The following is a 22495-nucleotide window of genomic DNA, read 5'->3' as shown; positions in this document are numbered from 1 at the left end:
AATTTAATATACCTTTTAAACAAATGAAGTTGTAGAGTTGATTTTTACAACATGTGTCATTTTAATGACGCACTTCTGTATGAAATGTCGACCCTAAGATCGACCAAAGCCTTCAGATTTAAGCATTCAGGTCTTTGTTACAAAACTCGTTAATTTCACTTTAACAGTAAATCCCAAGCTATTATAGATAAGATCAATATTGAAGTTTTATTGGGCTCACTATGAAATTTTATGAAGGATAGGAGATTAAAATTACTGTGGCTTCGCTCCCCGAATTACTTCAGAGTTAAATAGTTTTCATCAATGTTTCCCTTTATGGTCTATCTTAGGTCCGCCATATTTAACACTGCTACATCTCCCCGGCTACAAACGCCTTCTACTGGGTTTCTCTAAGATGTATGTTCTCGTCTGTCTCACTCGCACATTACAGCGCTTAGCCCTCAATAGACAATAGACGCCTGTGAGTTTCCCCATCTTGTGGTGAATCTGCACCCTTTGTGGCACGCGGTCGCGGACAACAGGGTCCGTTTCACAATTCCTGCAGGCTAACTCTTTCGGACATATACATAAATGAGAGCGCAATGCTCGCTAACTCACACTGGCACGTTTATACCAACTTCAATGGGTCGTTCAGATGACAGTTGTTTTCATTTACGTATTCTGACACATACAGCGCCGTCTATTGGTCAATTTTCACACTATTTTTTTTCTTCTGCCATATGTTTTCCCCCTTCTCCGATACTATTCCGTTGCAGTTTGACATTATGGCAAGTGGTGTTATTTCTACAGCGTTTTGAAAGTTTAACTTTAATTATAATCACCTTCTATTTTAAAATATCTATCGTCGCATACGTACCACCGGTCGTCCTTCTGTCTGAATTTCATATCTCGAAAATATTTTCCGGTTTTCCTTGTTGGTCGCAGATGACTTGAATTAATATTTATTTCGCGTCTGCTTCTCATGAAATTCTCATAGAAGCGGTGGTTGAAATCCGCGGTACAGTCATTTACTATTCCTGATTTTGTAGACTTCATCGAACTCAGTACAGTGTCCGAAATACTTCACCATATCGTCGTCTTCTTTGTGTAGGCTGGGGTGTCTATCGTCTGCGCAGAGATGTCTGCAGGGCAGTATCAAGAAATCCAGCACGAAGCCAGAAGTTTTGGTGATATGGAGGTAAGTCCATTGGTATAGAGCAGTTCTCATTCCTTAGAAAGTGGAATATTTTACGCTAAATGCCCTTGTCACTTTCTTCAAGGTTATCCCACTTCTCTTTCTGTGTTCTAATTATTTACACAACGGTTCAGCTTCTCTGCGCTCATAGTACAACACATTATTCATTTTCCACACAGAAAAAGTGACGTCACCACGAGAATATCGAGTGGACTGCACTAACCTTTCTACTGAGCAGTTACTTAGCCTCGATTTTGAAGTTACTTATATAATAATGATTGTATTAGATATACACTCCTGGAAATTGAAATAAGAACACCGTGAATTCATTGTCCCAGGAAGGGGAAACTTTATTGACACATTTGTGGGGTCAGATACATCACATGATCACACTGACAGAACCACAGGCACATAGACACAGGCAACAGAGCATGCACAATGTCGGCACTAGTACAGTGTATATCCACCTTTCGCAGCAATGCAGGCTGCTATTCTCCCATGGAGACGATCGTAGAGATGCTGGATGTAGTCCTGTGGAACGGCTTGCCATGCCATTTCCACCTGGCGCCTCAGTTGGACCAGCGTTCGTGCTGGACGTGCAGACCGCGTGAGACGACGCTTCATCCAGTCCCAAACATGCTCAATGGGGGACAGATCCGGAGATCTTGCTGGTGGGTGGCACGGGATACATGCGGACGTGCATTGTCCTGTTGGAACAGCAAGTTCCCTTGCCGGTCTAGGAATGGTAGAACGATGGGTTCGATGACGGTTTGGATGTACCGTGCACTATTCAGTGTCCCCTCGACGATCACCAGTGGTGTACGGCCAGTGTAGGAGATCGCTCCCCACACCATGATGCCGGGTGTTGGCCCTGTGTGCCTCGGTCGTATGCAGTCCTGATTGTGGCGCTCACCTGCACGGCGCCAAACACGCATACGACCATCATTGGCACCAAGGCAGAAGCGACTCTCATCGCTGAAGACGACACGTCTCCATTCGTCCCTCCATTCACGCCTGTCGCGACACCACTGGAGGCGGGCTGCACGATGTTGGGGCGTGAGCGGAAGACGGCCTAACGGTGTGCGGGACCGTAGCCCAGCTTCATGGAGACGGTTGCGAATGGTCCTCGCCGATACCCCAGGAGCAACAGTGTCCCTAATTTGCTGGGAAGTGGCGGTGCGGTCCCCTACGGCACTGCGTAGGATCCTACGGTCTTGGCGTGCATCCGTGCGTCGCTGCGGTCCGGTCCCAGGTCGACGGGTACGTGGAACTTCCGCCGACCACTGGCGGCAACATCGATGTACTGTGGAGACCTCACGCCCCACGTGTTGAGCAATTCGGCGGTACGTCCTCCCGGCCTCCCGCATGCCCACTATACGCCCTCGCTCAAAGTCCGTCAACTGCACATACGGTTCACGTCCACGCTGTCGCGGCATGCTACCAGTGTTAGAGACTGCGATGGAGCTCCGTGTGCCACGGCAAACTGGCTGACACTGACGGCGGCGGTGCACAAATGCTGCGCAGCTAGCGCCATTCTACGGCCAACACCGCGGTTCCTGGTGTGTCCGCTGTGCCGTGCGTGTGATTATTGCTTGTACATCCCTCTCGCAGTGTCCGGAGCAAGTATGGTGGGTCTGACACACCGGTGTCAATGTGTTCTTTTTTCCATTTCCAGGAGTGTATATAGTGTGACGCAGCTAAGTCATAAAACACGTTGTATCTCCCCAACCGTAATAGATACAAAGATGCCGTTTGGACAGTGAATTGCAGGGACAGGGGCTACTTGAATACATCAATTTCAGGTTTGTGCTGTTTTTTTTTTTATTACAGAGATATGAAGCCATCTTTGGTTTATTTTAAAGGAACCCTACGATATTTTTGCGTAACATGATGGGCTTAAAAAGACGGTTTCAAATATGTGTATATCATAATTTTTAGGCTAATAGTTTTTGAGACACAGATATGGTCTCGTATCGTGGTCGTCCTTCGAAGCGGCGTTGTCCAATGCGACCTTTCCTGTTGTGTAGAGTACATGGTAAACGTAGCGAGTCCGTCCTTACACAAACAGGATCATTCACCAGACAATAGTAACACATACTGCGATATTTCGTGCAAACATTAACTGATGATGTCGTGTAAATATTATTCATTTATTAGACAATTGTGATACCAAAATAGTAGACAACATACAGTACTAAAATACTACAAGATATTAATACATTTTAAGTAACAGAAATACAAATGTGAATGAGGAGGCCCTTATTGGTCACAATTCTTTCGTATGTATTTGTTTTTTATTTGAAGATATTTACTATTGATCACAATACGAAGCAAATACACACAAAGATGCAAGATACATACTGAACATGATACAAAACTTTACTGAAGCATGTGCTCAAAATGCTTCCCCTCTGCTGCATTGCACCTCTGTAGTCGCCGTTCGAATGATTTGTGAGCGGCTGCGAGGGTGTCACCTGAGATATCAGCACACGCTTCCATCACACGTTGTTTCATATCCTCTGGCGTAGTTGGTATTGTGAGCATACGCTTTATGTTTGATTTCTCCCCACGGAAAAAAAATAATGGGGGGGCAAATCAGGAGACTGGGCTGGTACTTCACTTCTGCACGTCGTCCTATCCAACAATCCGGGAACTTTTCATTTAACAGCTCTGTAGCCACACGGGATGAGTGAGCAGGACAGCCGTCATGTTGGAACCACATGCACTGACGCGTAGTTAGTGGTACCTCTTCCAGCAAAATGGGCAGAACGTTTCGCTGGAACTGTGCATAGTTGTTGTCATTTAGTATATCCGGAATGACGTACGACACCACAATGACATTTCCGACGATGCCGCATCACACGTTAACACTCCACGGTGGAAGCCAATGAGGGTTTTCTACTGACCAGTAATGCATATTATGCAAATTTACATTGGTGAAAGTTGCCTCATAGGTAAAAAGTACCCGTTGAAAAAACGTTGGATCATCTTGTCGGCGCTGCAGAGCAAGCCGGAAAAATTCCTAGCTCCGTTCGAAATCCATACCGGAGAGAGCTTGCTGTAATGAGAGGTGAAACGGGTGAAATCTATGCCGGTGCAATATGCGTTGAACACTTCTCTGACGTATACCACATTCCGAGGCGACACGTCGCGACGAAACAGTAGGGTCGCTATGCGCCAACGCTAGAACGCCCTCTTCATGTATCTCGCCAGTTGCAGTTTTCTGCCTTGTCCTCTGTATGGCGTTCCATGTTCCCGATTCAAGTAGTTTCTTGCAAATACGTGCAAGAAGCTGGCGCGTAAGACGCTCACGATCAGGATACAGCTCTCCATGTCGCTTTATTCCTCTAACAGCATTTCTTCTGCTTTCACCATACACTACAAGCATATCTTTCTTCATTGGTTGTACATGTCTGCAACAAGAAACTGTGACGGAAATGCGATGTCTCATTACCTCAGAAGCACATTTATACCCTTCTCTCCAGCTACCTCGTGCGTCACCTTGCGGCGTTATCGAGAAGCAGGAAAACAACGCCTGCCTTGTTAAGTTCCTCAGTGGCCAACACGAAAGGTCGCATTGGACGACGCCGCTTCGAAGGACGAATACGATACGGGAACATATCTGTGCCTCAAAAACTATTCGCCTAAATAATATCATATACACAGATTTGAAACCGTCTTTTGACGCCCATCATGTTACGCTAAAATTTACCATAGGGTTCTATTTTTAAAAAACCAAAGATGGCCTCATATCGCTGTAATAAAAAATAGCACAGACATGAAATTTGATGTATTCAACTAGCCCCTGTCCCTGCAATTGCAAAATGGTTCAAATGGCTCTGAGCACTATAGGACTTAACATCTGCAGTCATCAGTCCCCTAGAACTTAGAACTACTTAAACCTAACTAACCTAAGGACATCGCACACATCCATGCCCGAGGCAGGTTTCGAACCTGCGACTGTAGCAGTCACGCTGTTCCGGACTGAAGCGCCTAGAACCGCTCGGCCACCGCGGCCGGTTGCAGTTGCATTTCAGTGCATAATTTACAGTAACGTCTATCAGTTGTAGAATTTTGGAACACGTATTATGTTCGAGTACAATGACTTTTCTGGACACTAGAAATCTACTCTGTAGGAATCAGCATGGGTTTCGAAAAAGACGATCGTGTGAAACCCAGCTCGCGCTATTCGTCCACGAGACCCAGAGGGCTACAGACACGGGTTCCCAGGTAGATGCCGTGTTTCTTGACGTTCGATACAGTTCCCCACAGTCGTTTAATGAACAAAGTAAGAGCATATGGACTATCAGACCAATTGTGTGATTGGTTTGAAGAGTTCCTAGATAACAGAACGCAGCATGTCATTGTCAATGGAGAGAAGTCTTCCGAAGTAAGAGTGATTTCAGGTGTGCCGCAGGGGAGTGTCGTAGGACCGTTGCTAGTCACAATATACATAAATGACCTGGTGGATGACATCGGAAGTTCACTGAGGCTTTTTGCGGATGATGCTGTGGTATATCGAGAGTTGTAACAATGGAAAATTGTACTGAAATGCAGGAGGATCTGCAGCGAATTGACGCATGGTGCAGGGAATGGCAATTGAATCTCAATGTAGACAAGTGTAATGTGCTGCGAATACATAGAAAGAAAGATCCCTTATCATTTAGCTACAATATAGCAGGTCAGCAACTGGAAGCAGGTAATTCCATAAATTATCTGGGTGTACGCATTAGGAGTGATTTAAAATGGAATGATCATATAGTTGATCGTCGGCAAAGCAAATGCCAGACTGAGATTCATTGGAAGAATCATAAGGAAATGCAATCCAAAAACAAAGGAAGTAGGTTACAGTACGCTTGTTCGCCCACTGCTTGAATACTGCTCAGCAGTGTGGGATCCGTACCAGATAGGATTGATAGAAGAGAGAAAGAAGATCCAACGGAGAGCAGCGCGCTTCGTTACAGGATAATTTAGTAATCGCGAAAGCGTTACGGAGATGATAGATAAACTCCAGTCGAAGACTCTGCAGGAGAGACGCTCAGTAGCTCGGTACGGGCTTTTGTTGAAGTTTCGAGAACATACCTTCACCGCGGAATCAAGCAGTATATTGCTCCCTCCTACGTATATCTCGCGAAGAGACCATGAGGATAAAATCAGAGAGATTAGAGCCCATACAGAGGCATACCGACAATCCTTCTTTCCACAAACAATACGAGACTGGAATAGAAGGGAAAACCGATAGAGGTACTCAATGTACCCTCCGCCACACACCGTGAGGTGGCTTGCGGAGTATGGATGTAGATGTAGATGTAATTAGAACTATCAGATTTGTGCATAAGTCCGTAGCGTTTTTCCGAAAGTTTAATAAACACAATAGATACACAAAACGCACAGTTTAGTCGTCAGTAATATATTCTCCTTTACTATTTATGAAATGCGTATGCGCAGTGGTTCGATCCTCGGTATTCAGCCGAAATATTAGAAGGTAGAAGCTGAGTTTATGCGGCTGCAAACCCGAAATTTTATCAAACAGTATTGGACATTGTCTCTAGAATGCCTGTCAAATAGCGTCATGTTGCTCTCTCTGTTTTGAGCGCACAGTGAGCGCATAAATATGGCTATAAAATAGTGGCCCCCGCCACGTGCGTGTGCCTGGCGACAGATTTAGCCTGATTTCATGTAACCCTACATAACGTTCATGGCAATATTCTCGGCCGCACACTGCAGGGTCAATGAGAACGCCCCTGTAGCGTTTCCTATGGGAAGTTGAAACGTCCCCTTAAAAGAATTTAATGAATTACTGTGCTGATAAACCTCTTACATTATTTGATTTTCAAACAGCTGAGCAGAACTGAACGTACTCAGACATTTCGCTCTTTACCTTTTCTGATCAACACTAAACTGACACACAATATTTTTAGCGCAACACAATCTGACTTTCAATGATCCCTACAAAAGAATGGCCGTGACTAACATTAACCTATACCTTTCACAAATCACTTACCTCACAAAAATCTTCGTTACTCGAACTATTGCAATACAGCGAGCGCCATTACTGCCAGCTAAATAAAAGATTCAAACTACTGAAGGCACTAACTACTGATAGTCATAGTTAGCAAATGAAAGATTTTGATAGAAAACAATCAATGTATTTACCTTAATAGTGTTCAAAAGTCATAATATATATAGCAGTTCATGGCATCCAGTCTTACAAATTTACTGTCTCTGATGGACTCACGTCCAGATCATCCGTTCTCAAGACTCCGCCATCTCTCTCCCCACATCCACCACTGCTGGCGGCTCACCTCCAACTGCGCAACACTACGCGCTGTTACCAGCCAAGTGCCCACTACTACAATAGCATATACTCCAACAATGCAAACCAACCACTGCCTTCACACAGCACAGTCAGTGATTTTCATATTGAGTGCTACGTGGCGTTACCAACAGAAAAACCTAAACAGCCTACTTACAAAGTGTTTGATTACCCACCACACAGCCTGGACGTGGCTCCCTATGATTTTCATCTCTGTTCAGATGAACCGCTGGCTACGAAGACAACATTTTGGCACAGGCAACGAGCTGCAGTACAGCGAAGGAAATTGTCAAAAACCACAGGAGGCTGCCTTCTATGACAAGGTTCAAAAATGGTTCAAATTGTTCTGAGCACTATGGGACTTAACATCTGTGGTCATCAGTCCCCTAGAACTTAGAACTACTTAAACCTAACTAACCTGAGGACATCATACACATCCATGCCCGAGGCAGGATTCGAAACTGCGACCGTAGCGGTGTAGCGGTCACGCGGTTCCAGACTGAAGCGCCTAGAACCGCACGACCACACCAGCCGACTCTATGACAAGGGTAGTGGATAGTTGCTACAACACCACACAGATGTCTAAGTCGGAGCGGCGACTAGTGAAGTAGCTGGAAGGAGTAGCCAGCTGTTGCACATAAAACATTTTTGATTTTCACTGTGGTTTCCATTTGGCGACCGATTGTTCCTTACTTCCCGAACATCCCTCGTAAAATATTGCACTGTCGAAAGTTCTTCTGATAGCAGCTTTGACAAACCGTTTACTAGCCATGACTAAGCAAATAATCCACTACCACGCTCACTTTCTGCCTGACTACAGTATGGAGACGGTGCAAAGACAAGGATATGCAGGCACGCAAAAGTTTTATATTCGAAGACGAGAGTTCTCTCCACTCAGACCGTATGTTGATCTCTGGTTCCAAAGCCATTCCTTACCTTAACCGTTACCTATTTCATGGCACTCGGCTATTTCAACAATGAAATCAAAACAATCATGTATAAGACTGTAACAAGAAGGTTTTCGATTTTATTGATGAGACTATTTTTATCAAATCCTTTCAGTTACAAAATACAAAGTTTTACATTAACAGAAAACCAAGAACAGGTAATACGAAATGATTTGCTGAACAACATCATATTTCAGGAATAACGTCATGTTTACGAAGGAAATTCAGCTGCATGTTAAGTATTTTATATCCGACTGGTAATCCTGATTAGATATATAAACGCTAGATCTGGGAGAAATAACGAAATGATCTGAACCAGGTATAAGTAAATTGTCTTATTCTCGGGTCGTGGTCTATGTCCAAACATCGGTCAGATAATAGAGTTATTTAAATGTAGCTAAGACCTGCAAGTGGGTAGGCCGTTTTTTTTTTTTTTTTTTTTTTTTTTGTTGGTCATCAGTGCTAACCTCTTCATCTCAGAGTAGCACTTGCAACCTACGTCCTCAATTATTTGCTTGACGTATTCCAATCTCTGTCTTCCTCTACAGTTTTTGCCCTCTACAGCTCCCTCTAGTACCATGGAAGTCTTTCCCTCATGTCTTAGCAGATGTCCTATCATCCTGTCCCTTCTCCTTATCAGTGTTTTCCACATATTCCTTTCCCCTCCGATTCTGCGTAGAACCTCCTCATTCCTTACCTTATCAGTCCACTTAATTTTCAACATTCGTCTATAGCATCACATCTCAAATGCTTCGATTCTCTTCTGTTCCGGTTTTCCCACAGTCCATGTTTCACTACCATACAATGCTATATTCCAGACGTACATCCTCAGAAATTTCTTCCTCAAATTAAGGCCGGTATTTGATATTAGTAGACTTCTCTTGGCCAGAAATGCCTTTTTTGCCATAGCGAGTCTGCTTTTGATGTCCTCCTTGCTCCGTCCATCATTGGTTATTTTACTGCCTAGGTAGCAGAATTCCTTAACTTCATTGACTTCGTGACAATCAATCCTGATGTTAAGTTTCTCGCTGTTCTCATTTCTACTACTTCTCATTACCTTCGTCTTTCTCCGATTTACTCTCAAACCATACTGTGTACTCATTAGACTGTTCATTCCGTTCAGCAGATCATTTAATTCTTCTTCACTTTCACTCAGGATAGCAATGTCATCAGCGGATGGTATCATTGATATCCTTTCACCTTGTATTTTAATTCCACTCCTGAACCTTTCTTTTATTTCCATCATTGCTTCCTCGATGTACAGATTGAAGAGTAGGGGCGAAAGGCTACAGCCCTGTCTTACACCCTTCTTAATACGAGCACTTCGTTCTTGATCGTCCACTCTTATTATTCCCTCTTGGTTGTTGTACATATTGTATATGACCCGTCTCTCCCTATAGCTTACCCCTACTTTTTTTAAGAATCTCGAACAGCTTGCACCATTTTATATTGTCAAACGCTTTTTCCAGGTCGACAAATCCTATGAAAGTGTCTTGATTTTTCTTTAGTCTTGCTTCCATTATTAGCCGTAACGTCAGAATTGCCTCTCTCGTCCCTTTACTTTTCCTATAGCCAAACTGATCGTCACCTAGCGCATTCTCAATTTTCTTTTCCATTCTTGTGTATATTATTCTTGTAAGTAGCTTCGATGCATGAGCTGTTAAGCTGATTGTGCGATAATTCTCGCACTTGTCAGCTCTTGCCGTCTTCGGAATTGTGTGGATGATGCTTTTCCAAAAGTCAGATGGTATATCGCCGCACTCATACACTCCTGGAAATTGAAATAAGAACACCGTGAATTCATTGTCCCAGGAAGGGGAAACTTTATTGACACATTCCTGGGGTCAGATACATCACATGATCACACTGACAGAACCACAGGCACATAGACACAGGCAACAGAGCATGCACAATGTCGGCACTAGTACAGTGTATATCCACCTTACGCAGCAATGCAGGCTGCTATTCTCCCATGGAGACGATCGTAGAGATGCTGGATGTAGTCCTGTGGAACGGCTTGCCATGCCATTTCCACCTGGCGCCTCAGTTGGACCAGCGTTCGTGCTGGACGTGCAGACCGCGTGAGACGACGCTTCATCCAGTCTGAAACATGCTCAATGGGGGACAGATCCGGAGATCTTGCTGGCCAGGGTAGTTGACTTACACCTTCTAGAGCACGTTGGGTGTCACGGGATACATGCGGACGTGACAGTCAGTAGCGAGCCAGTGTGTGTGTTGGACCTTCCATCAAGCTACGGACCCCCTGGAAGATGTCTCCCGCAGTCGGAGACGAAACGTTGGGAATCACCACAGAATTCATCAACCACGGCATAACAGCCCGGATAATTATAATGGACATGATATTTCCGGCTGTGAAAGTTTACATTTTAGTAACCTAAGGACATCACACACAACCATGCCCGAGGCAGGATTCGAACCTGCGACCGTAGCGGTCACGCGGTTACAGACTGTAGCGCCTAGAACCGCACGGCCACCCCGGCCGGCTCTGTTCTTTATTTTCTGGTGATGTGAGAAGTATGTGTTTCCTAGAAATAAGATTTTATTCATTGAAGTTCATGCAGACTGTGTAGTACCAATCATCCAAAATGTTTATAAAATTATTTACACACCTGACAACATTACATTTCTGTCAGAGGGCCACTGGCCATCCTTCGGCAACTAAATAGCAGCTAAATATGCCAATATTAATCAGTGATGTTATTGTACTCATTCTAGAATCTGAATATCATTTACAGGTGGCGAAGCTCGTTATGCTTAAAGTACTGCACATGCAGAAAAAATCTACAAGTCTTGAATCTGCATCTCTGGAGCTGCACCAGGGCTCCGGTCGAACCAGTCAACTGGAAGAGTGGAAACAGATGTCGGGTCATAGACCAACGCGTTTCCGCAGTATATTCGAGAAGCTAAGACGAGCGCCATTCCACAGAACTTCCCAGCAACCGACAACAGAATACGACGGTCTCGTGCGCCGCGACTCACCGCACGAAACGTTGCACGATGCAGCAAGAAGAGGCGATGCGGAATGTCTATGGCAGCTGATCGAGGCTGGGGCCGATGTCAACATACAGAACAATAATGGTGAAACAGCGGCACATTTTGCGGCAGTTGCTGGCAATGTCGACTGCTTACGCCGGCTACATTCTGCAGGTGCTGCTGTCAATATGCAAGACAAGAGAGGTCAGACTCCACTGCATTATGCAGCAGCTATGGGCAATGCCCAGAGTGCGAAGCTACTGCTGGCCGCTGGTGCAGACGCATTGGAGCAGGACTCGAAATGTCGGACACCTCTTCATTTGGCGGTCATCTGGGGAAACGCGGAATGTGTCAGGTTGCTGGCGCGTGCAGTCAAAAATCTAGAGTTGAGAGATATGGATGGTCTCACAGCAGTGCACTACGCAGCACGAAATGGTGAAGTTGAAAGTCTGAAGCTGCTCTTACGTGCAGGTGCTCACAACAGCCCAGTGAGTGATGCCCTGGAGACACCTCTGCACTTGGCAGCATACAAAGACCAAACCGAGTGTGTGAGGCAGCTGCTGCAAGAGAAGGCGGATCTGACAGCGAGGAACGCCGACGGCAAGACCCCGCTGCACGTCGCTGCAGAGGAGGGCAACCCGGACTGTGTGAGGCTCATGCTGGATGCGGGCTCAGGCATGCAGGAAAAGGATAAGTTTGGTTTTACGCCGCTACACCTTGCAGCTGTCGAAGAAAGTTTGGCTTGCGTCAGGTTACTGGCGGAGGGAGGAGCAGATGTGCACGATACTAACAACAATGGTGACACGCCACTTCATCTGGCCAGCGGTTCCATTGACACCACCGGGTGTGTGAAGCGACTTTTGCAAGATGGTGCAAGAGTCACAACAAAAAACAATCGTGGCAACACGCCACTTCACGTCGCTGCTTATGTGGGCAACGCTGGAAGTGTGGGCCTGCTACTCGAGGCTGGGGCAGACATCGAGCAGGTGAACGAAGATGGTGACACGCCTCTACATTTGGCCAGTCTGTCTGCTGACAGAGAATGTGTGAGGCGTCTCTTGGAAGCGGGTGCCAGAGTCACAACTCGCAACAACCGTGGTAACACGCCAATGCACTGTGCGGCAGTGAAGAGCCGAGGCTGGAATGTGAAGCTACTGCTGGACGCTGGTGCCGATATCGAACAAGTGAACGAAGACGGCGACACGCCACTACATTTGGCCAGCCTATGTTTTGGCACAGAATGTGTGATGCTGCTTTTGGGAGCCGGTGCAAGAGTCACAACTCAGAGCCATCGTGGTAACACGCCGCTGCACTGTGCGGCAATGAAGGGCAATCACTGGAGTGTCATGCTGCTTCTGGACGCTGGTGCAGACATCGAACACGTCAACGAAGATGGTGACACACCTCTGCATTTGGCCAGCCTGTTCATCGATACAAAGTGCGTCAAGGGACTCTTGGAAGCCGGTGCAGGAGTCACAACACAGAACAATCGTGGTAACACGCCGCTGCACTGCGCAGCAATGCAGGGCCGGGCCCAGATTGTGAAGCTACTGCTGGATGCTGGGGCAGATATGGAACAGGTGAATGAGGACGGTCGCACACCACTCTACTATGCAGCTACATCTGGTCATGGAGAGTGTGTCAAGTTACTTTCAGAGTATGAAGTAGTCGTCCACACTTAGTAACACGCTTCTGTCTTACGTGACATACCGACCAAACGAGATCTGCACCAGGTGACTGGTCTGTGATGAAACTAATATTACAGTAAGGAATCTTCAGGCTCTCGATTCCACTATGTGGTGTGCTTCGTTTCTACAGATAGCCTTCTTGAGAAAGGAGCAGGAGTAATGTATAAATCTGGTAACACAGTCACACTCTGAAGACCCAACGGTACCGACCGACCACCGTGTCACCCTCAACCATAGGCATCACTGGATGGGATATGGAAGGGCAATCGGTCAGCACGCCTCTCTCCCGGCTGTTGTCAGTTCTAGTGACCACAGCCAACACTTCTCAGTCAATTGGCCTGACAAGGGCTTAGTGCACCCTGTTTGCCAACAGTGTTCAGCAGACCGGACACTCATTCAAGTACTAGCCAAGCCTAAAAGCGCCTAACTTCGGTGGTATGCTACCGCTGCTGCAAGGCGTTTGGCAGCCAGGTTAAGACACCTCCACATTTTGCTGCTAGCAGCGGCAACGCCGACACAGTCGCGTTGTTGGTGGACGCTGCAGCTGATTCAAACGTGTGAAATAGTGACAGTTGTAAACACTTGTTCAGTCTTGTGGTGAGAGGCAGTGGAGAATGCGTTATACTGTCACTTAGAGCTGGAACAAAGCTACAGGCTACTGATAAATTTGGAACTACATTGCTTTACTTTGCTGCAGAAGGCGGCAGCATCGATTTTGTTTTGCTACTGAACATAACGGAAAGCTTGGAGCTCCTTTGCAGCACTTATGGTGACTGTTGCAGTAAAGACAGTGATCCAGGGTTTGACGTTCAGCAACTATGTTTGACAGTAAAGTCGAAACTCCGAAACTACAGTGATTGTGCTAGAGAGCTACTAAATAGTTGTGCTGGTGTGGACACCAGGACTACGATATTTGAGGTAATAAATGGAAATCCAGAATACATTGAAGTACTGATGGAGACCAAAGAGGACCTACAGGTGGGAAACTTCTTTAGATCAACACCACTTCGTGGTGCAATAAATACGAAAAATCACCTATCATTAGGCTGTTGTTGAATGCTAGAGCTGATGTGTCTGTGGAACATAAGAATGGTTTCATACTCCATTATGCACTACTGTACGAAAAAACGAACTGTTAGTATATACTAGGGTAGATCAGTCAACACGATTTTGGAATTGGTGGGTCCTGAAGAGATCACACCTTTGCACCAAGCAGGCTATGCATGATGTGCAGTGCAACATGGGGCAACAAAGGTTTAACGACCCTGCATTCCATCATTGCGCCTCTAACTGGAACGCTGGGTATCTGAAGATACTACTGCTTGCGAATGCTGACGTGCACCTCAAGAACAAATTTGGCCTCACAGCTTTGTATTGACCAGTGAAGCATGGACCTGAAGCCAGTGCCAGACATCTCCTAGAAGTCTATTCGACCTGGCTGGGAACACATCGCTAAAACAGGTGGTGATGCTTGCTAAGTGAGAATGTTATCATTGCCGTTAGCGTTCTTATCAAGGCAGCAGCATCGCAGAAGCGCGTAGCATCTGCAGGGGTGGGAAGACCCAGTTTGCCATCTTTTCTTAACCACAAACACTTCACACTGACTCGTTCTGTTGTCAACTCGCCCCTACACTGCACTTATAAACTCAGTTTTACATCTTCCAAAGTCGTGTTTCATGAAGAGGATGTTTCAAATGAGCGTATCCTTTAGTTTACCATCTTCAGTGGTTCACCAGCACCGCTGACAAGAGTGATTTTTAATACCCTAAATTGATACAATTTGCTCGACTGTATTACAAGATGTATTTATTTTGCCATTATTAAAATATGTGGAAACTATTTTTTTATTTCTTAACCTGAATTTCAGAAATTTGTCCTAATAACTATCTGTCCTTTCAAATAGTTGGAAACTTTCCTAAGCAACATATTATTGGAGGAAGATACTGTATTTGATTTCACTGACCATGAAGATGAAAGTGGGATCATTAATGATCATATCTCTCTGTATGTCGTAGCTTTTTCTTCTTCAGTGGCAAGTTTTTATCTTTGTTTAGGAGCAGTGGCTGTGAGTGTGGGCAGGAAATGGACACTCTTCAACGCTTACATTTGATAATATTAAACTTTACAACTCTGACATTGTCCGCTTGATTAGCTGAGTGGTAAAGTGCTTCCCTTCCATGTAGCGATCTGGGGTTCGGTTCCCGGCTGGGTTGAAGATTTTCTCCGCTCGTGGAGTGGGTGTTGCGTGGTCCTCAGCATCTCATCTACATCATCGACGCTCAAGTCACCCAATGTGTCTGGAACAAGACTTGGCGACCGAACCCGAATGGGACCTCCTGGCCAACAATGCCATGGGATCATTTTTATCACAACTGCGACATTCTTTTATGGACACCCTGTATATGTTTCAAATGCTACCCATGCCAAACAATAAGTAATGCTATTAGTGGTGAACCCCGTATTAAAAGCTTGATAAATAAAGAGTCAAAATTGGTGCATTATACTTTTCACAATATATTCTAACTAATTACGTATCAAAGAAACATTTAATTCGTTTATTGACTCAATTCTGGACATACACTCCTGGAAATTGAAATAAGAACACCGTGAATTCATTGTCCCAGGAATGGGAAACTTTATTGACACATTCCTGGAGTCAGATACATCACATGATCACACTGACAGAACCACAGGCACATAGACACAGGCAACAGAGCATGCACAATGTCGGCACTAGTACAGTGTATATCCACCTTTCGCAGCAATGCAGGCTGCTATTCTCCCATGGAGACGATCGTAGAGATGCTGGATGTAGTCTTGTGGAACGGCTTGCCATGCCATTTCCACCTGGCGCCTCAGTTGGACCAGCGTTCGTGCTGGACGTGCAGACCGCGTGAGACGACGCTTCATCCAGTCTGAAACATGCTCAATGGGGGACAGATCCGGAGATCTTGCTGGCCAGGGTAGTTGACTTACAGCTTCTAGAGCATGCGGACGTGCATTGTCCTGTTGGAACAGCAAGTTCCCTTGCCTGTCTAGGAATGGTAGAACGATGGGTTCCATGACGGTTTGGATGTACCGTGCACTATTCAGTGTCCCCTCGACGATCACCAGTGGTGTACGGCCAGTGTAGGAGATCGCTCCCCACACCATGATGCCGGGTGTTGGCCCTGTGTGCCTCGGTCGTATGCAGTCCTGATTGTGGCGCTCACCTGCACGGCGCCAAACACGCATACGACCATCATTGGCACCAAGGCAGAAGCGACTCTCATCGCTGAAGACGACACGTCTCCATTCGTCCCTCCATTCACGCCTGTCGCGACACCACTGGAGGCGGGCTGCACGATGTTGGGGCGTGAGCGGAAGACGGCCTAACGGTGTGCGGGACCGTAGCCCAGCTTCATGGAGACGGTTGCGAATGGTCTTCGCCGATACCCCAGGAGCAACAGTGTCCCTAATTTGCTGGGAAGTGGCGGTGCGGTCCCCTACGGCACTGCGTAGGATCCTACGGTCTTGGCGTGCATCCGTGCGTCGCTGCGGTCCGGTCCCAGGTCGACGGGCACGTGCACCTTCCGCCGACCACTGGCGACAACGTCGATGTACTGTGGAGACCTCACGCCCCACGTGTTGAGCAATTCGGCAGTACGTCCACCCGGCCTCCCGCATGCCCACTATACGCCCTCGCTCAAAGTCCGTCAACTGCACATACGGTTCACGTCCACGCTGTCGCGGCATGCTACTAGTGTTAAAGACTGCGATGGAGCTCCGTGTGCCACGGCAAACTGGCTGACACTGACGGCGGCGGTGCACAAATGCTGCGCAGCTAGCGCCATTCGACGGCCAACACCGCGGTTCCTGGTGTGTCCGCTGTGCCGTGCGTGTGATCATTGCTTGTACAGCCCTCTCGCAGTGTCCGGAGCAAGTATGGTGGGTCTGACACACCGGTGTCAATGTGTTCTTTTTTCCATTTCCAGGAGTGTATTTCCAATTCATGTTCTGCACATATGAATTTTGTGCATTTGTTTGTGTAATTTTTACTTTTCGGTTCTTTCTTTGGGTACAGAATACACCTCTCCCTCAAGTAATCTTCCTCTGGATAGACAATGCTGCTGTATTCCTGTGCCCAGAAACACAAGCTTGTTTCTTAGAGGTTACGAGACAAACTTGGGGTTTTCATTCTTCCATCAATACATGGTCCTCGCAAATCAGTTACTAACAGCTTTACAAACACACATCAAAAAACGTTTTGCATAACCCAGTTTCCCAGAACTCCGGAAGATAGGCGTTGACTGTGGATACTGTATCACAGACACAATCCCTTTGACTGTTCAGAGATGTCATTAAACCCTCCCAAAGATGTAAACGACCACGCATGAGCAGCGCCTATTAGATGGAGGGTGTTCGACAGCCACCAGTTCCAGTCATTCCACCAGGAAGGAGGTACAAGGCTTGTGTTGTCTGTAGTTCAACCGTGCCTAGACGGTCAATACAGTGGTTCGATCGCGTCCGCATTGTTACTTCGTGCCAGGAAGGTCTCTCAACAAGGGAAGTCTCCAAGCGTCTCGGAGTGAACCAAAGAGATGTTCTTCGGACATGGAGATACAGAGAGACAGGAACTGTCTATGACATGCCTCGCTCCGGCCGTCCAAGGGCTACTATTGGAGTGAATGACCGCTAACCCTCACTCCATCATGTTGAATAATGCTTTTCGTGCACCCACAGGACGCCGTGTTACGACACAAACTGCACAGTAGGTTGCATGATGCCCAACTTCACTCCCGATGTCCACGGCGAGGTCCATCTTTGCAACCACAACACCATGCAGCGCGGTATAGATGGGCCCAACAACATGCCGATTGAACCGCTCTGGATTGGCATCACGTTCTCTTCACCGATGAGTGTCGCATATGCCTTCAACCAGACAATCGTCGGAGACGTTTTTGGAGGTAACCCTGTCAGGCTGAACGCCTTAGACAGACTGCTCAGCGAGTGCAGTAAGGTGGAGGTTCCCTGCTGTTTTGGAGTGGCATTGTGTGGGGCCGAAGTGCACCGCTGGTGGTCACGGAAGGCGCCATAGCGGCTGTACGATACATGAATACCATCCCCCGACTGATAGTGCAACCATATCGGCAGCATATTGGCGAGGCATTCATCTTAATGGATGACAACAACCATCTTGTGAATGACTTCCTTCAGGATAACAACATCGCTCGACTAGAGTGGCCAGCATGTTCTCCAGACATGAACCCTATCGAACATGCCTGGGACAGATTGACAGATAGAAAAGGGCTGTTTATTGACGATGTAACCCACCAACCACTCTGAGGGATCTACGCCGAATCATCTTTGAGCAGTGTCTGCCCCGATAGCTGAGTGGTCAGCGTGACGGATTGCTGCCCTATGGGCCCGGGTCCAATTCCCGGCTGGGTCGGGGATTTTCTCCGCTCAGGAACTGGGTGTTGTGTTGTCTTTACCATTATTTTCGGCGCGCAGGTTGCCCCATGTGGCGTCGAATGTAATAAGGCCTGTACCAAGGCGGCCGGACCTACCCCGTAAGAGGCCTCCCGGCCATGACGCCAAACGCTCATTTCCATGCCATTGAGGAGTGGGACAATCTGGAACAACAGTACCTTGATGAACTTGTGGATAGTTTGGCACGACAAATACAGGCATGCATAAATGCAAGAGGACGTGCTACTGGTTATTGGATGTATCGGTGTGTACAGCACTCTGGACCACCACCTCTGAGTGTCTCGCTATTGGTGGTGCAGCATGCAATGTGTGTTTTTCATAACAAATGAAAATGGCGGATAAGATGTTTATTTTGATCTCTATTCCAACTTTCTGTACAGGTTCTGGAACTCTCGGAACAGAGGTGATGCAAAACTTTTTTGATCTATTTTCGTGGATTTGGCACGGATTCTTTAGATTTTGAATCAGAATCCAATAGAACTACTACAGAGCTGACAACAACGGAATTCAGCATGCATAAAGGCCGTCCACGAATCTTCTTGCTCAACGAGTAAGTATGGCATAATTCATCAATGTAATAATCCAAGCCACATTTTGTGTGCAGAGTGGATTTAGGGTGTCTGACAATTCCACTCCTATGGTTTGGGTCATGCATTGTAAACAACATAGTCACAATCTTTTTCTTCTTCTTGGGAGTGCAGTACGATAGATGAGTCATTTCGCTACTGAAAACTAATATTGCGCCGTAAATAATGGAGGCACTTCTGGCTTCTTCAGTTTCATAATTCCCACCACTGTCACTCCGTGATCAATAAGCAATTTACTTGCCAATGGCACGGAAGTGAACCAGTTATCAGAAGTGCAGTTTCTATTAGTGCAATGAATAGGTTCCGTCATCTCCACAGAATAATACTGAGCAGTAGGAATTGCCTTACGAGTTGAATGCTTGCCGGTATAAACTTCTCCATTTGACTTACAAAATGTCTTAGTACCGCAAATCATTAGTATCTTAATCCTATAATTATCAGGTTTCGATAGGATGAACATCTTAAAAATACAGCGCCTGCGGAAATCAAATAAGTGTTTATTAACAGCACAGTACTCAATGGTACACGCTGTCCTGGCTGATTTTGATTACGTGATAAAAAATAAGTATTAAGGCAGTCAGTCTGTCGTTCTATCGACGTTTACCACTGTTTGAGTGAAAACCAAAGCATAAGATTGGATTTCAAATCTTGCCTGTGACAGTGTAACACAATAACAGATGTTTATCAACTGCTGTAATTCGCGAGTTTTTAGAATAAATTTTAAAAACTACAGCTGGATATTGTAATGAAAAAAGTCTGTTCCGCTCTGTAACAGTTGTTTCGAGCGCAAGTGATGGTCTTATTGCGCTTCCAGGAGCATCGTCATTTGCTTGATACCAGTCACTGAAATATTTTGGTCATCACGTGAGAATTTCTGCATTTGTATGATGTAGAGTGGCGAAAAGTAGCTACCATACTTTTACTCCTGAGTCAATTCCTCTGGCCACACCTTTGTTCCTGGGAAGATGAAGCCTACTGTTTCTTGCAGGATACCTTATGTTCTCTGGCATTTACCATTCTTTTGTACTTATTATTGCCAAAAACTTATCAGGCACATCAATCACTAAACGGAGATCTTCAGATTCACTATTAGAGTCATGTTTACCAGCAGAAGGATAAGTTACTGAAACATGCTTGTCGTCATGTCCTGGAGATCCACTGGTTAAAACACATGTTGTCATTTTTTTCCAGGGATAATGTTTCCAATATTGTTACTGAAATACACTTCCATGCATTCCGTGAAGGACTACCTTTCTTACTACACTTGTCATCTCTACTTCTTTCAGGCTTGTTGTTTTCAATTACTTCTTTCGGTTCAGTCCCTGAAAGGAAGTCACTTATATCGGAATATTCGCCATCGACTTGAGCAATAGTGCCATAACTTCATTTTCAGTTAGTGCTCGTGCACATGTCTTTGTTTGGTTACCGCTCGCTATTCATTTTGCAAAAATGCAACAGTCACCCTCACAATAACAATCATTTAACTTGGGTACCATATCTGAAACAAAAGATATGTTTCTCAGTTAATTTACCGGGTGATTAAACTTTCCGTGTGTAACACGTTATAACATGGAAACTACTTATCATACGCGTATCAAACTTGGCAGCATTAACGTCCAGAGTATGGGGTGCACTATTTCCAAGCATCACAGCACCAACGTCCAGTTCCAATTATGGCCACCAGGTGCCGTGATCAGTCATCGTCATTCATAGCCTCACACACCTGATCAATCGTAGTGCACTTGCTGACGTGTCAGCGTGAGCCTGGACAAAAGGAGAAGGCATTACTGCTGACGCTCTATTGTCAAAAGTATAGTACTGCTGCAGCTGCACTTCGAGAATATCCCCGGCTGAAAGGATTATGGAAGGGTTCTCTTTCTCCATTTGCAGTGCAGAGCGTGATGAAGAATGTGAAACATCCCCTATGGAAAATTATAAATGACCATGCTGATAAACCTCTTACGTTATTTGATTTTCAAACAGCTAAGCAAAACTGAACGTGCTCAGACATTTCTCTTTATTTATTCTGATCATCACTAAACTGACACACAATATTTTTAGCGCAACGCAATCTGACTTTCAACAATCCCGACAAAAGAATGGCCCTGACTAACAATAACCTATACCTTTCATGGATCACTTACCTCACAAAAATCTTCGTTACTCGAACTACCGCAGTACAGCGAGCGCCAATACTGCCAGCTAAATAAAAGATTCTAACTACTGAAGGCACTAACTACTGATAGGCATAGTTAACAAATGAAAGATTTTGATAGAGAACAAAGAATGTATTTAACTCAATAATGTTCAAAAGTCATCATATATCTATCAATTCATGACAACCATCTTTACAAATGTCCTTTTTCTAGCGGACACACGTCCAGATCATCCGCTTTCAAAACTCTGCCATCTCTCTCCCCTCATCCACCACTGCTGGCGGCTCACCTCCAACTGCGCAACGCTATGCGCTGTTCACATCCAACTGCCCAACACTACAATAGCGAATATTCCAACAATACCAACCAGCCACAGACTGCACACAGCACAGTCAGTGATTTTCATACAGAGCGCTACGTGGTGTTACCAACATAAAAACCTAAACAGCCTACTTACATAGCCCCCATGCTACCCACAAAATATTTTACAAATAGTTTTGTGCAGTGCCCAATACAGATTTGAAAAAAAATTTCATAATTACAATAACAAAGATATCAAATGCACACACTTATTGATACAATGTTGGTCAAAAGCAAAAATTTTTTCACAATCCATAAAGACAGTCCTGATCATTCATCACAGTAGTAATTGCACTTTTTTTTCTGCTCATCGAAGTCTGAGCAGTAAAAGAAAATGCAGTCTTGAAGAAGTAGTGTTTTCCTTCCAACGGAAAGACAATGCTGACTCTTGACATGCAGACATGTAATGGGTCACAACAGAGCAAACCCACAGCAGAGTCAGTCGAAGTTTTGAAGAATATTGGTAGGTAGGTCACCACAGAGCAGACCCACTGTAGTCCTGGTAGAGATTATGGTATTGGTGGGCCACCAGAGGTGCAGATCCACTGGAGTCCTTGTAGAAATAATGCTATTTGTGGGCCATCAAAGGTGCAGACCCACTGTAGCCCTCGTAGAGATGGCCAGCAGCTATCTGTTGCGACTATGCAGGTGCACAATCACCATCGAAGAGTCTTGTGGACAATATAGCAAGTCCATAAACCACCACTTGTGCACTGACAAACTTTTTGAATGTCCTTAGAACCAGCAGTGCTGTTAACCAGTCCCTTGCTGAATTATCAACACACATGCAAATGCTAACAG

General features: G+C 45.6%; 2 protein-coding genes across 2 annotated transcripts; both read left to right on the top strand.

The window, feature by feature from the left end:
- The first annotated feature begins 1117 nt into the window (after positions 1-1117).
- Positions 1118-13113, top strand: LOC126106197 (serine/threonine-protein phosphatase 6 regulatory ankyrin repeat subunit B-like). Its single transcript, XM_049912431.1, has 2 exons — positions 1118-1177; positions 11194-13113. Exons 1-2 carry the CDS (start codon positions 1118-1120, stop codon positions 13111-13113), a joined length of 1980 nt encoding a protein of 659 aa, XP_049768388.1.
- Positions 13114-13278: 165 nt separating this feature from the next.
- Positions 13279-21966, top strand: LOC126106194 (uncharacterized; the record flags this gene model as incomplete). The annotated part of the gene is made up of 4 exons (XM_049912430.1): positions 13279-13291; positions 14920-14992; positions 17094-17097; positions 21928-21966. Coding segments are annotated over exons 1-4 (129 nt in total), but the record flags the coding sequence as incomplete, so codon positions are not given.
- Between the last annotated feature and the right edge of the window lie 529 nt (positions 21967-22495).

This window comes from Schistocerca cancellata, chromosome 10 (genome assembly GCF_023864275.1).
Source record: "Schistocerca cancellata isolate TAMUIC-IGC-003103 chromosome 10, iqSchCanc2.1, whole genome shotgun sequence".
In the NCBI taxonomy this organism is placed as follows: domain Eukaryota; kingdom Metazoa; phylum Arthropoda; class Insecta; order Orthoptera; family Acrididae; genus Schistocerca; species Schistocerca cancellata.
Note: the sequence above shows the minus strand (reverse complement) of the source record. Positions and strands in the feature narration are given on the sequence as shown.

Bases quoted from the DNA above. Each gene is read 5' to 3' on its own strand.
- LOC126106197 (XM_049912431.1), top strand. From the start codon at position 1,118: ATGTCTGCAGGGCAGTATCAAGAAATCCAGCACGAAGCCAGAAGTTTT. The intron at 1,178-11,193 runs GTAAGTCCATTG...TATCATTTACAG, and splicing joins GAAGTTTTGGTGATATGGAG to GTGGCGAAGCTCGTTATGCT.